A 13,640-nucleotide genomic window follows, 5' to 3' on the forward strand; every position below is an offset into this window, starting at 1 on the left:
GTTCCGCAGCTGTTTTCCATGCAGGGTACAGTACACTGTACCCTATGGAAAACAGGACACTGTGCACATGGTCCGGAAATTGTAAAAAAAAAGCCGCGCTGAATAGCTCCCGGAAAAAAGAAGGAGCATGTCAATTCTTCTTCCTGAACCGCAGCGGTTCTGCACCCATAGACCTCCATTGTGAGGTCAAAATCGCAGTAAAACCCGCAGATCAAAAATATATCTGCGGGTTTTACTGCGATTTGATGTGCAGAACCGCTGCAGCAGGAAGTGCGGGGGAGCGGGCGGAAGTGCGTGGGCGGAGTGTGGCTGCCCCCCCGTGCTCCGATCCCGCCCCCCCGTGCTCCGATGCCCCCCCCCCCCCCGTGCTCCGATGCCCCCCCCCAGTGATCAAAATAAAAAAATAGTAAATGACACCCCCCCCCACTTTGTCACCCCCATTGGTAGGGACAATAAAAAAATTAAGAATTTTTTTTTTTTTTTTTTCACTAAGGTTAGAATAGGGTTAGGGTTAGGGGTAGGGTTAGGGGTAGGGTTAGGGGTAGGGTTAGGGTTAGGGGTAGGGGTAGGGTTAGGGGTAGGGTTAGGGTTAGGGGTAGGGTTAGGGTATTTTCAGCCATTTTAGCCCTAAAAAGCTTCCTAGGAAACACACAGTAAAAAAAGGATAAAAAAACGCATCAAAAAACGCATCAAAAAACGCATCAAAAAACGCATCAAAAAACGCATCAAAAAAGGACAAAAAAAGGACCTGCGTTTTCTGCCAAGAGCTGCAGTTTTTTAAAAAAAACTGTCCTGAAAAAAGAAGGATGGAAATCCTGAACGTGTGAACATACCCTAATACATAGGTAAGAGAGTCGGGGAGTGTTTTATATCATTAAAGAACTTTTCTCTATGTGTGATTGTTACTTTTGATTACACGGTTAGTAATAGGGCTGTCTAACAGATGCCTCTCCATTACTAACACCTGGGCTTGATGTTAGCCGACAATACAAAGTTGACATCAATCCCAAAACCATTAAGACACTTGCCAACGCACCAGGGCAAGTGGGAAGACCAGAGGCCAAGTGCCAGAACTGGTGCATCTAATGGATGAGCCATTTGTGGGGCAGCTGAGGGCTGGCGCCATTAGTCTGGGAGGGGGCCAATATCCATAGCCCTTTCCTAGCCCATTAATATCAGCTCTGAGCTGTCTGCTAACCCTTTGCTGGCTATTAAAAATATGGGGGACCCCATGTCATATTATTGTTGGTCCCCCCTCCATTTTAATAACCAGTAAAATGCTACTCAGACAGCTGTGAGCTGATATTAATAGCCTGGAAAACTAAATATTTATTAACCTCTTCACATAACAACATCAGCCTCCAGCTGTCAGATTTCCCTCAGCTGGGTATTAAAAGGAAAAAAGGTTGTGGGTCCCTATTTTTTATTTATTTACTAAACAGATGTACACAGTTAGCTAAACCTACACTGCACTAACTACACATCTCACGGACATTTTGTTACTATGCACAGGCGCAAGTCAGAGAAACTCATCAGCAGTGGCTGCTCTTACTGCCATTAGCGAGACAAGGTGCACGATTATGAGAGTAGTAGTCAGCAGACGCCTGACCGGCTGTAAACTTTTCACTGGGGGCCACAGCCGCTGGCTCACACTCTGTCCTCTGTGTGATACCCAGAGGCTGTCACAGGCGGTGACCTCAGTAAGGTTACTGCAGGTCAGAATCGATGTTTCCCAAGCTGTTACACGGATGTTTGGGCCCCCCATTCAAGTGGTTTGGGATACAAGGTTCCCAAACCAAAACTTTTTTTTTTTTTTTTAATGAAATTCGGCCGAACTCAAACATCGAAGGGTCCACCCATCGCTAGTTATTACCTATTCACAGAAAAGTTAACTTATTAATCAGTGTGCTTACCTCCAGTGATGAAAGCAAGTGCCCGTTACTTGAGTTTGCCTAGGGTGCTTGGGTATACACTGAGTACTGCGGGTGCGCGAGTGACATGTTAGGGTATGGGCACACGTAGCAGATTTGGGTGCAGAATTTTCTGCACAAAATCTGCATCTCATGGCAGAAAATGCAGGTGCAGATTTGAAGGGATATAGACCACAGACATCTATACAATTTGAGGAATACCTTTTTTATATAATAAATGTAAAAAGGACTAGTTTGATAGTACTGTACAAATGTCTACAATACGTCTCGTCTTTGCACCTATTATATACTGCTATCAGAACACAAACATGAAAAGTCAGATGTCGAGGTATAAACCTACTTGGCCTGCTGGCTGTTTTTCAGTGCATTGATGCATTTGCCAAGGATGAGTAGCGATGTATTTATGTTCCCACTTTCCTTCAGTCTTTCTCCTTCATTTTGAGTTTTTGTGCATCTTTCAGAACCAGCCAAGTCACACAGAGTTAATCTAGGAGGGAAAAAAAATGAATTTGGGGAAGATTAGAATTAAAATAATTATTTCCATTACTTATCACAAAAAATGTTATGGTCTGCATGTTTTCATTATTTATAATTTTCATCTCTGTTATTTGAAGGGAACCTGTCACCTTAATCATGCAGTCCAAACCACGGCCATCATGAATTAGAGCAGGACCGCAGCCAGTGTGTTTCACAGAAAATATACTTTATCCCCTTAGTGACAGAACCAATTTTAAGCTTAAAGGGAACCTGTCAGCAGGATGGTGCACTGTAATCTACAGTGTCAGGTCGGCACCGTTATACCGATTACAATTATACCTTGGTTGATGAAATCCGTCTTGTGGTTGTTGTTTAATCTTTATTTATAGTTTTGCGTTAATGATATGCCCGTGATCAGGGGCGGCCTGTGGGGGTCTTCAGGTGCTGCTCTGATTAGGTATTCAAAATGCAGCCTGCTGACAGGTCACTGATCCCTCACTGACCTGCCCCCCCAGTTTGCATAATCAATATCTGTAAAGAATTAAAAAAGAAAAAAAACATTCTGTAGGCAGGTACCAGCCGTAGCACCTGCTCTGCAGCATAATCTCGTTTACTGTCACAATAATACATGTTCTTGATGCTATTCAGCTAGCAAAACAAAATCTATTTGAAAATAGTGCCCGCCTGTGCAGTAGCTGCTATCGGTGTATCTAGCTGCGATCTGATCGCTACTACTGCGCATGCATCGGCAGCACCATCTTACTAAAAAAAAATTCCTCCTCCAAGATGGTACCGTCCCCAGTCACATGAATGCTGTTATGCACCAAATAACACAACAAGCAGTAAACTATAAAAGTAAAAAAAATAAATAAATAAATTAAAAAAAAAAAATCAGTCCATTCGAAAACAGAGAGGGTGTTTCATAAGTAAATTTACTTTTGATTACAAGCAGTCTCTATTATTGAGCATATTCAGTAAACTCCTTTAAAGTTTCTCAAATACCATGTTTTCCGGCGTATAAGACGACTTTATAACCCCTGAAAATCTTCTCAAAAGTCGTGGGTCGTCTTATACGGCGGGTGCGGAGATCTGCAGTCGCCGCATATGGTGCGGCGAGCGATTCCGGATGGTACCCAGGGACTGGAGGAGAGAAGACTCTCCTCCAGGCCCTGGGTACCATATTCCTGTAAAAAAAAAGAAAAAAGGAGAACTAAAATAAAAAAAAATAGGGATATACTTACCTTCTGATGGCCCCTGGAGTCCTCCCGGCTCTCAGCGGTGCACGCAGCGGCTACATTCCCAGGGATGCTTTGCGAGAAGGACCTTTGTGACGTCATCTCAGTGACCGTGACGTCATCTCAGGTGATTCGCGCAAAGCATCCCTGGGAACGGAGGCCGCCGCGTGCACCGTTGAGAGGCGGGAGGACTCCAGGGGCCATCAGAAGGTAAGTATATCCCCATTTTTTATTTTAAACTTTTTTTTTTTTTTTTTTTTTTTTTTTTTAACAGGAATATGGCACCCAGGGCCTGGAGTCTCCTCTCCTCCAGACCCTGGGTACCATCCGGGACTGCACCAGATGCGGCGACCGCAGAGCTCTGCACACGCCGTATAAAACGACCCACGACTTATACGGCGAGTATATCCCAAACGCTATATTTTAAATGGAAAAGTTGGGGGTCGTCTTATACGCCCAGTCATCTTATGCTCCGGAAAATACGGTTAAGTATTTAGAAACACTTTCAAAAGATGGATCTGCAATTAGAAAACATACAATTCTAGCCATCCAGGAGCAAATTTAAAGAAAGCTTTAAAAGCTAAATCCATAGACCCTTTCTACCTTTTTAAGAAACCAGCGTTTAATTTTAAATTCACATACAATGAGGTGTTACGTGCTCTGGGTGTGAGAGAACTTCCTGAGACTCTGTCCCCTGAAGTAGTTTCCCAGCTCAAAATCAAAGTCCTGACAAGTCTCCTTAGCTTCATTGTTCACTCACTGTCACATCAGGCAAGGGGAAAAAAAAAAAAAAAAAAAAAAACACACTATGGTCCCCCTATAATTAAATAACCAGCAAATACTATACAGACAGCTGCGGTCTGATAGGGAAAGTGGCTAAAATTTCTAGGCTATTACTAAGGCCGGGATCACACATACGTGAGATACGGCCAAGTCTCACAGGTGAAAACCCAGCTCTGGCGCCGGCACTCCGGAGCGGAGCGTGCAGCCGCACAGCAATACATGGAGCTGCACGCTCCGCTCCGGAGTGCCGGCGCCAGAGCTGGGTTTTCACCTGCGAGACCCGGCCGTATCTCGCGTATGTGTGATCCCAGCCTAAGGCCGGTTTCACACGTCAGTGGCTCCGGTACGGGGGGGGTGACAGTTTCCTCACGTACCGGAGCCACTGACAAAGTTAAATCAATGCATCTGTGCAGAGGTCATTGATTTTTTGCAGACCGTGTCTCCGTGTGCCAAACACGGAGACATGTCAGTGTTCGTGGGAGCGCACGGATTACACGGACCCATTAAAGTCAATGGGTCCGTGTAAAACACATACCGCACACGGACGTTGTCCGTGTGCCGTGCAGGGGACAGCGCTACTGTAAGCGCTGTGCCGTGCAGGGGACAGCGCTACTGTAAGCGCTTTCCCCCCCACTGGTGCTGAAGCCGCGATTCATATCTTTCCTGCAGCAGCGTTTGCTGTAGAGAAGATATGAATAATCGTGTTTAAAATAAAGCTCCATGTGCCCACCCCCCTCCCACCAGCGCTGTCTCCCGCACGGTGCGTGTGGTACCCAGTGGGCACACGGGCGGCACACTGATGTGCCACAGAAACACACCGGCACACGGATAATTCCGGTACCGATTTTTCCGGTACCGGAATTATCTGGACATGTGAGACTGCCCTAATAGTGACGCTCATGCATCTTCATATAAGTTTCCAGGTGGTTTTAAGCATGTAACAAAGTGGAAGATAAAAGACCATGAGAGGGTGATGAATCTAAGATGATGGCAACGAGGGGAAAAATGTATATGTATATGTGTGTATATATATATATATATATATATATATATATATATATATATATATATATATATATATATATACACACACACATACATATACATATATACACACACATATATACACAGCAAAATGTATATAGATTTCTTCACTTACTCGCTGACTTTTACTACACGAGAAACATCAGCATCTTCAATTTTTAGGAGACGGACTGTAAAAATACTGTGACTGTAGGAGGAAAAAAATAAATAAACTAATTGAACAGCAGACATTATCAAGTATATCAAGCTAACAGAGGACTAATGCATATAGATTTGGTCTCATTACATATTAAATGAGACAAATATGAATGGTTTTACTTGATGTCTTTAGATTTATTTTTTTTTTATTATATTACTAAAGTACAACTTTAGTTAATTACAAATTAAAAAGGTTTGAATTTTTTTTCTTCATCAGTTAATTTTTTTTAGACGTCTAAAGTTTTGAAAAAGCGCGGATTTGGCCTGGTATGGCTTTAAATTTTTTATCATATCTCGAGCTAGAATTAAGATAAAGAGGTGGGAGAGGCATAATTTTTCTCAGAACTGTCCCGGCTTTCATTTGATATGTCACAAGACTATGGTTTCTTTATATTTTATTTTGGCGAAATCAAATTCAAAATTTTGATGCGCAATTGTGAAAAAACTTTTTCAAACTGTGAAAAAAAATGCATGTGTGTTACTTGTGTTCCAGTTTATAATTGTACAGGGATCCAACTTGGGACCTGTCAAATTTTTTTAAGCCTTGAATCATTTGATTTTATGCGAGTTTCTTCCTTTTTTCTTTTCAAATGACATCTTATTGAATTCAACATTTATATGCAACAAGAAACAAAAAAAAAAAAAACAAATACCGAAGTGCCAGAATTAATACATCTTAATCATAACACAACTTGCTCAGCATTTTCAAACTGAATGCATTATACAAGCCAAAAGAAAAAAGGAGATCATATCCTCAAGTGTGATTTTCCAAATACAGTCTCATCCTAATTATATGTTAAAAACAAGATTAAAAGAACCAATATTTTTATTTATTTTACCTATTTATACATGTAACATTTTTTTAGCATTATAATCACTAAACATGTCATTTATGAAGTGTTTAAGAAGAATAGTACAGTAGTTAAATCCTTATTCTATAAAATATGAACTAATCAAACAATAGTAGGTTTTTACACTGGCCTTTTATCACCAATGTGTCCCTTCTAGTGGGTGAAATGTCATCTTGTCCATAAACGCTTGCTAGCAATGGCCATTTCCTTTTCTGTCAGAGTATGTACAGCCTGTCATGGTGCTCGGCTCCACCTGAGTGAATATCGGATTGTTGTTCACTTTTACAATGTCTGGTTTTCATGGATACACAAAGGACGGCGCTGGACCAGAAGCTGCAGAAAAGTCCTTTCTACTTCTTCATTTTCACAATCTTTGGAGAGTCCAGTAGCCGCCACCAGCACCGATCATATTCACAGGTCACATAGCCAGTTATGTCATCCATTGCTGATCTTGTGCCGCCTTCTACCACTTCATGCACTTCACTGTCTTTGCTGAATGAAAAAATCCTTGCTTTTATCTCTGTTTCACTACATGGGATGACAGTGCGGTATCGCTGAGTCCCTGTGATGGGTTCGGCTTTCTGTAACCGAGGTTTTCACGAACTCTCCTCCTCTTCTTAGTCCTGGTTTGTACAATACATGAACTGGATGTTAACCCCTTTCATGACCTCAGCTTTTTTCGGTTTTGCGTTTTAGGGTATGTTCACACGTTCAGGATTTCCATCCTTTTTTTTTCAGGACAGTTTTTTTAAAAAACTGCAGCTCTTGGCAGAAAACGCAGGTCCTTTTTTTGGTCCTTTTTTGATGCGTTTTTTGATCTTTTTTTATGCAGTTTTCTATGCAGAGACTGTGTGTTTCCTAGGAAGCTTTTTAGGGCTAAAATGGCTGAAAATACCCTAACCCTACCCCTAACCCTACCCCCTAACCCTACCCCCTAACCCTACCCCTATTCTAACCTTAGTGAAAAAAAAAAATAAAAAATTCTTAATTTTTATATTGTCCCTACCAATGGGGGTGACAAAGTGGGGGGGGTGTCATTTACTATTTTTTTATTTTGATCACTGAGATATAACCTATCTCAGTGATCAAAATGCACTTTGGAGCGAATCTGCCGGCCGGCAGATTCGGCGGGCGCACTGCGCATGCGCCCGCCATTTTGCAAGATGGCGGCGCCCAGGGAGAAGACGGCCGGACGGACACCGGGACGCCGGGTAAGTATAAGGGGGGGGAGATTAGGGCACGGGGGGGGGGGGGGGGGGGGGCATCGGAGCACGGGGGGGGGGGGGCATCGGAGCACGGGGGGGAAGCCACACTCCGCCCACGCACTTCCGCCCGCTCCCCCGCACTTCCTGCTGCAGCGGTTCTGCACATCAAATCGCAGTAAAACCCGCAGATATATTTTTGATCTGCGGGTTTTACTGCGATTTTGACCTCACAATGGAGGTCTATGGGTGCAGAACCGCTGCGGTTCAGGAAAAAGTAGTGACATGCTCCTTTTTTGCCGCAGCTATTCTGCGCGGCTTTTTAAACGAAATTACGGACCATGTGCACAGCAGTGACTGTTTTCCATAGGGTTACATTGTTATGTACCCTGCATGGAAAACTGCTGCGGAACCGCAGCGGCAATACCGCTGCGGTTCCGCAGTAAAAAACGCACTGTGTGAACATGGCCTTAGTCTCCCTCCTTCCCAGAGCAATAACATTTTTAATTTTTCCATCAATATGGCCATGTGAGGGCTTATTTTTTGCGGGACAAGTTGTACTTTTGAACGACACAGTTGGTTTTACCATGTCGTGTACTAGAAAACAGGACAAAAATTCCAAGTGCGGTGAAATTGCAAAAAAAAAAAAACAAAAAAAACAAACAAACAGTGCAATCCCATGCTGGTTTTTTGTTTGGCTTTTTTGCTAGCTTCACTAAATGCTGAAACTGACCTGCTGTTTTCATTCTCCAGGTCATTACGAGTTCATAGACACCACACATGTTTAAGTTATTTTTTTATCTAAGGCTGCCGTCACACTATCAATATTTGGTCAGTATTTGTAAGCCAAAACCAGGAGTGGAACAATTAGAGAAAAAGTATAATAGAAACAGGTCACCACTTCTGTATTTATCACCCACTCCTGGTTTTGGCTTACAAATACTGATGCAAAATACTGACCAAATACTGATAGTGTGATGGCAGCCTAAGTGCTAAAGAAAAAACAGGATTTTTGGTTGCTTACCGTAAAATCTGTTTCTCGGAGCCTTCATTGGGGGACACAGGAACCATGGGTGTATGCTGCTGCCACTAGGAGGCTGACACTATGCAAATAAAAAAGTTAGCTCCTCCTCTGCAGTGTACACCCCACCGACTGGAAGTAGGATATTCAGTTAGTGAAAAAAGCAGTAGGAGAAGTAACATGTTAAAGATAGAAAGTTAAACTGTGACAATATAACACAATAAAACAGAGCTGTTCAACTTGGGAGGGTGCTGTGTCCCCCAATGAAGGCTCCGAGAAACAGATTTTACGGTAAGCAACCAAAAATCCTGTTTTCTCTATCGCCTCATTGGGGGACACAGGAACCATGGGATGTCCCAAAGCAGTCCCTGGGGTGGGAACAGCAGAAAAAAAACTCCATTCAGGTCGGAGAACTTACCACTGCCGCCTGCAAGATCCTTCCGCCTAGGCTGGCAACTGCCAAAGCGTAGGTATGGAGCTTATAACATTTGGCAAATGAGTGAATGGAACACCAGGTTGCCTTGCAAAGTTGTAGGGCAGATGCCCCATGGTGTACCGCCCAGGAGGCCCCACTGCCCGGGGCAGAGTGAGTCTTAATCCCAGGAGGAGTCACTCTGTTCCTGACCTGGTAAGCCTCCAGAATAGCAGGTCTGATCCAGAGAACAATCATAACCTTGGAGGCTGGCAGGCCTCTTGGCGCACCGTCTGGAATGACAAATAGACGGTCCGTCTTCCTAAAGAAGGTGGTCCTAGACAAATAGATCCTCACCGCCCTGACCAGGTCTGGCCTGTTCAGCGAACGCTCCAGAGAATAGGTCGGAGCAGAACAAAAAGGTGGGAAGGACGATCTTATTGAAGTAACAAGGAGGACACCACCCTGGGAAGAAAAGGCGACGATGGCCGTAAACTACCTTATCTTGGTGAAGAACCAAGAAATGGGGCGACAGGAGAGAGCCACCAACTCCGAGACGCGCCTAATGGAGGTGATGGCCACCAGAAACGACACCTTGCAGGACAGAACAGACAGTGAGGCCTCATGGGGAGGTTCAAGGGGGGGAACCCCACAGCCTCCAGAACAAGATTAAGCTCCTTGGGATCCACGAGAGTCCGGTACAAGAGAGCTGCATGCACCACTCCTTGAAGAAAAGTTCTGACCTGAGAACGGGACGGATATATATCCTTGTACCGTGATAGCCAGTAGATAAAATATTTGGAATTGAATTAGTCTATGCCTGATGAAGAGGCCTGAGAAGTCTCGAAGGTTTGCAATTTGCTACCATCTTTTCAGTTAGCCATTAAGAGGTATCAACCACCGAGGTCTCTCAGATCTAAATATCTGACCTGAGAACGGGAAGTCAAGGACTTCTGAAATGGGACTTCAGAAAGAGAATGGAAAGCGTTGCTACCTGACCCTTTAGAGGACTAAGGTCAAGGCCAGCATCAAGTCCTGCCTTGAGAAAAGGCCAAATGGAAGGATTCAACAGCCAAGATGTTAAATTGAGCAACCAAGAACTCTGGTGGCAGATCGGTCCTTGGGACAGAAGATCTGGCCTGTCTGGGGCCTCCAGAGGAAGTCCGCGAGGAGATTGGCGATCTCAGCGAACCAGAACCTTCTGGGCCAATCTGGTGCGATCAGAAAGACCGGCACCCCCTCCGCAATGATCTTCAACAGCCTGGGAAGAAGGGAAGGGGAGGAAACAGATAGGCAAATACAAAATGCGACCCAGGAATGGCCAAAGCATCGGTCTCCACTACAAGAGGGTCGCGGACCTGGAAATAAACGGTGGAACCTTCCTAAGCAGTCGCGACACCAAGAGATCCGCGTCCGGAGATCCCCATCAAAGGCAAATTTGAAGAAAGACCTCCCGATGCAGGGACCACTCTCCTGCCGAAAGGCCCTCGTGGCAGAGAAAAACACCGCGGCCTAGTTGCCAACACCGGGAATATGCACTGCGGATAGTGCCGGAACCGTCGCCTCTGCCCAGAAGAGGATCTTGGATACCTCCGCCATTTCCAAGAGACCGATTCCCTCCATGGTGTTTGACATATGCCACAGCCGTGGCATTGGACGTCTGGATTCTGACTGGCAGACCTCTGAGAACCTTTTCCCAGTGACTCAGGGACAGAAGAATGGCCGCTATCTCAAGGATGTCGATCGGCAGAGGGGAATCTTGCTCCGACCAACGCCCCTTTAACTGACGGATTGTGGGAAACCGTGCCCCAGCCGGGAAGGCTGGCGACCGTCGTCACCACCTGCCATGGGCGAGAAGGAAGGGCCGGACCTGGGGAATGAGAGGGGATGACAGCCACCAGCTGAGAGACCATTAGAATCGGACGGAAGGCCGAATCGGACGATCCAGAGACAGCACCAACCTGTCCCACTGAGAAAGGATGGCCTACTGAAGTGGAACAGCGCAAAAGGGAACGCTTCCGATGCTGCCACCATTCGTCCCAGGACCTTCATTGCTGAACGGAAGGAAGGCAGCCGAGGGCCTTGCAGAAAACTCCGTCCTGGAGAATTGCCCGTTTTTCCTTGAGAAGAAAAAAATAACAAAAAACCCTCAACTGACAGGTGTCGAACAGCATGCCTTAGAAGACGAGGCACTGACTCGGAACAAGACAAGACTTTGTTCTGCTGACCAGCCACCAGAAACGGGACAGGGAGTCGGATGATTGTCACTCTCCTGGGCCTGAGAGGGGGGCGGAGCCTTGATGTCTTCAAGGTACGGAATGAGCACTAGGCCCGTGATCCTCAAAATGGCCATAAATGTAGCCATGATCTTTATGAAGACACTGGGTGCGGTCGCAAGACCGAGTGTCAGGGCGATGAACTAGAAATGACTCTTCTGCACCACGAAACGCAGGAGACACAGGTGTGCTGGGAAAATCAGAACATCGAGATAGGCTTCTTGGATATCTATGGAGAACAGGAATTCCTGTGGTTCCATGCAAGCCAATACTGAACAGAGGGACTCCATCCTGAAATGCCGCAGGCAGAACCTTTTGTTCACTAACTTAGGAACCAGATGGGTCGAACTGCGCCGTTGTTCTTCGGCACTACAAGCAGGTTTGAATAGAAACCTGTGAAGCGTTCCTACTGAGATGGAAACGATAACCTCCGAACAAAGAAGAAAGGCAATGGACACAAAGAAACCTGGGATCAGATTAGGATCTTGTAGAGGGTGGGATTCGAAGAAGCGATTCCGGGGCCGCGAAGCGAACCCCATCTTGTATCCAGAGGATACCACCTCCCTGACCTCGACTGAGGCAAGCCAAACATCCCTGCAAAAAAGAAAAAAACAAAACAGACGCCCGCCCAAACTGGGAGGAACACTGGGCCCTTAGCACGAGTTATGCCAAGGAAGATCTGCCAGGTCTGGGCCTGGTGGACCTACCATGGGAATTGAGGGAACGCCAGGAACGGGTAGGCTTGAAGGAAGCCTTTTCTCTAGCCAGGCGAGACCGCGGTCTGTGCTAGCCAGAGGAATATTCTGACGCCACGAACCAGCGAAAGGACAAAAAGGGAGCTGAACTGCCATATCAGGGGAGGCCAGCGACGCTCGTGCCTCCCGTTGCGTCCTTAATAATTTGTTCCAGCATGTAGTCAAAGACGGGCCCCCTGGAAAGGGAGGCTGGTAAGGGACTTCTTTGAAAACAAGTCCACCTGCCATGTCTTGAGCCAAATATTCCGCCAGATGGTCACCATATTGCTGGATACCTGAGCTGCACAAGACACGCATCTAGGGAGACAGCTACCAAATATTTCCCTGCATAGGAAATCTGGTACGTCAGGTCGGCCAGCTCCCCCGGAAGAGGTCCAGCCGTGGTACCCTTACAAGGCTGTTTGGTCCATCTAGCTGTGGTCCTTGAGACCCAGGTAGAGGCAATGGCCGAGGCACAAAGCAGAAGCAGCCACTTCAAAAGGCTGATTTTTCCAGCGATTCTATACTTGTATCCTTGGAATCCATGAGGGATGCTGCATTAGAAAAGTCGAAGGACCATGTTGGCGGACAGTCTGGGGACCGACGAGTCCGCTGCCGAGAAATCAGTCCAGTTAGCGATGAGCTCAGGGGAGAAGGGATATAGGATGCCGAGACACTTCCCTGTCTGAAAGCATCTGGTATGGTTCACCTTTCCCCTGGCAAGTTCCACAACAAATTCAGTGTGTAGAGCAAAGACCTTGGAAGTTGGTTTTGACCGTCTAAACGAAACCGCCTTTTCTGCGGGTTCCGTAGATGTATCCATGATGCCTAAGGTCTGGTTGACTGCAATAATAAGGCTTTGCACCCTATCACTCATGCTAGAGGCCTGTAGTGAAACAAAGTCTGAATCTTCCTCTGAAAACATGACCGAGGACGCCCGTCTGACTCGGGAGAGGAGGATCTGGAAGAGGGATCTCACCGTGCCAGACCGGAGGGCGAGATGGATCGGGAAAAGGACAGAATTTCGCTCCTGTCTGGATCTCTTGTGACCTGTGTTGAAAAGGCCGGATGGAGAATCCTGTGACCCACTGGCAACTGCGGGGGGCTGGGAGGGACAATCTGTCAAGCACGGACACCAGGGACGTGACATCCTGGTGAGGTCCGCCACAGACCGAGACAGAAGGAAAGCCCACCCAGGGATAGGGGCCTCTGTCTCACCCAGGGTAGGAACTCCTGGCCGGTGGGTTCATGATGAGCAGACCCAATAACTGATGCCAGAACATTAGGGAATAGGAGAGCCGAGGAGAGTGTCGGGCTGCAGAGCAGCTACTCACAGTAGGTGCAGTCATCCTGTATTCAGCTCCAGACTGTAGGGCTGCTGTGCCAGGAAGAGAAGGCTCCACAGGAAACAAGTACAATCTGGATCAATAGGAAAAATGGCAGTCACAAGAGGGTGTCCAGGTCCAGGAGTGAAAA

The 13,640-nt window shown here is 46.2% G+C and overlaps 1 protein-coding gene across 1 annotated transcript in view; it reads right to left on the bottom strand.

Moving 5' to 3' along the window:
- Positions 1-13,640, bottom strand: part of KIF20B (kinesin family member 20B) — a 195,013-nt gene that overhangs the window by 118,098 nt on the left and 63,275 nt on the right. The window contains exons 10-11 of the mRNA XM_069753484.1: positions 5,586-5,657; positions 2,272-2,418 (exon numbers count right to left, since the gene is read on the bottom strand). Coding sequence (XP_069609585.1) covers positions 2,272-2,418; positions 5,586-5,657 — 219 coding nt within the window. The remainder of the gene's footprint in view (positions 1-2,271; positions 2,419-5,585; positions 5,658-13,640) is intronic.

Source organism: Ranitomeya imitator, chromosome 2 (assembly GCF_032444005.1).
Source record: "Ranitomeya imitator isolate aRanImi1 chromosome 2, aRanImi1.pri, whole genome shotgun sequence".
Taxonomy (NCBI): Eukaryota; Metazoa; Chordata; class Amphibia; order Anura; family Dendrobatidae; genus Ranitomeya; species Ranitomeya imitator.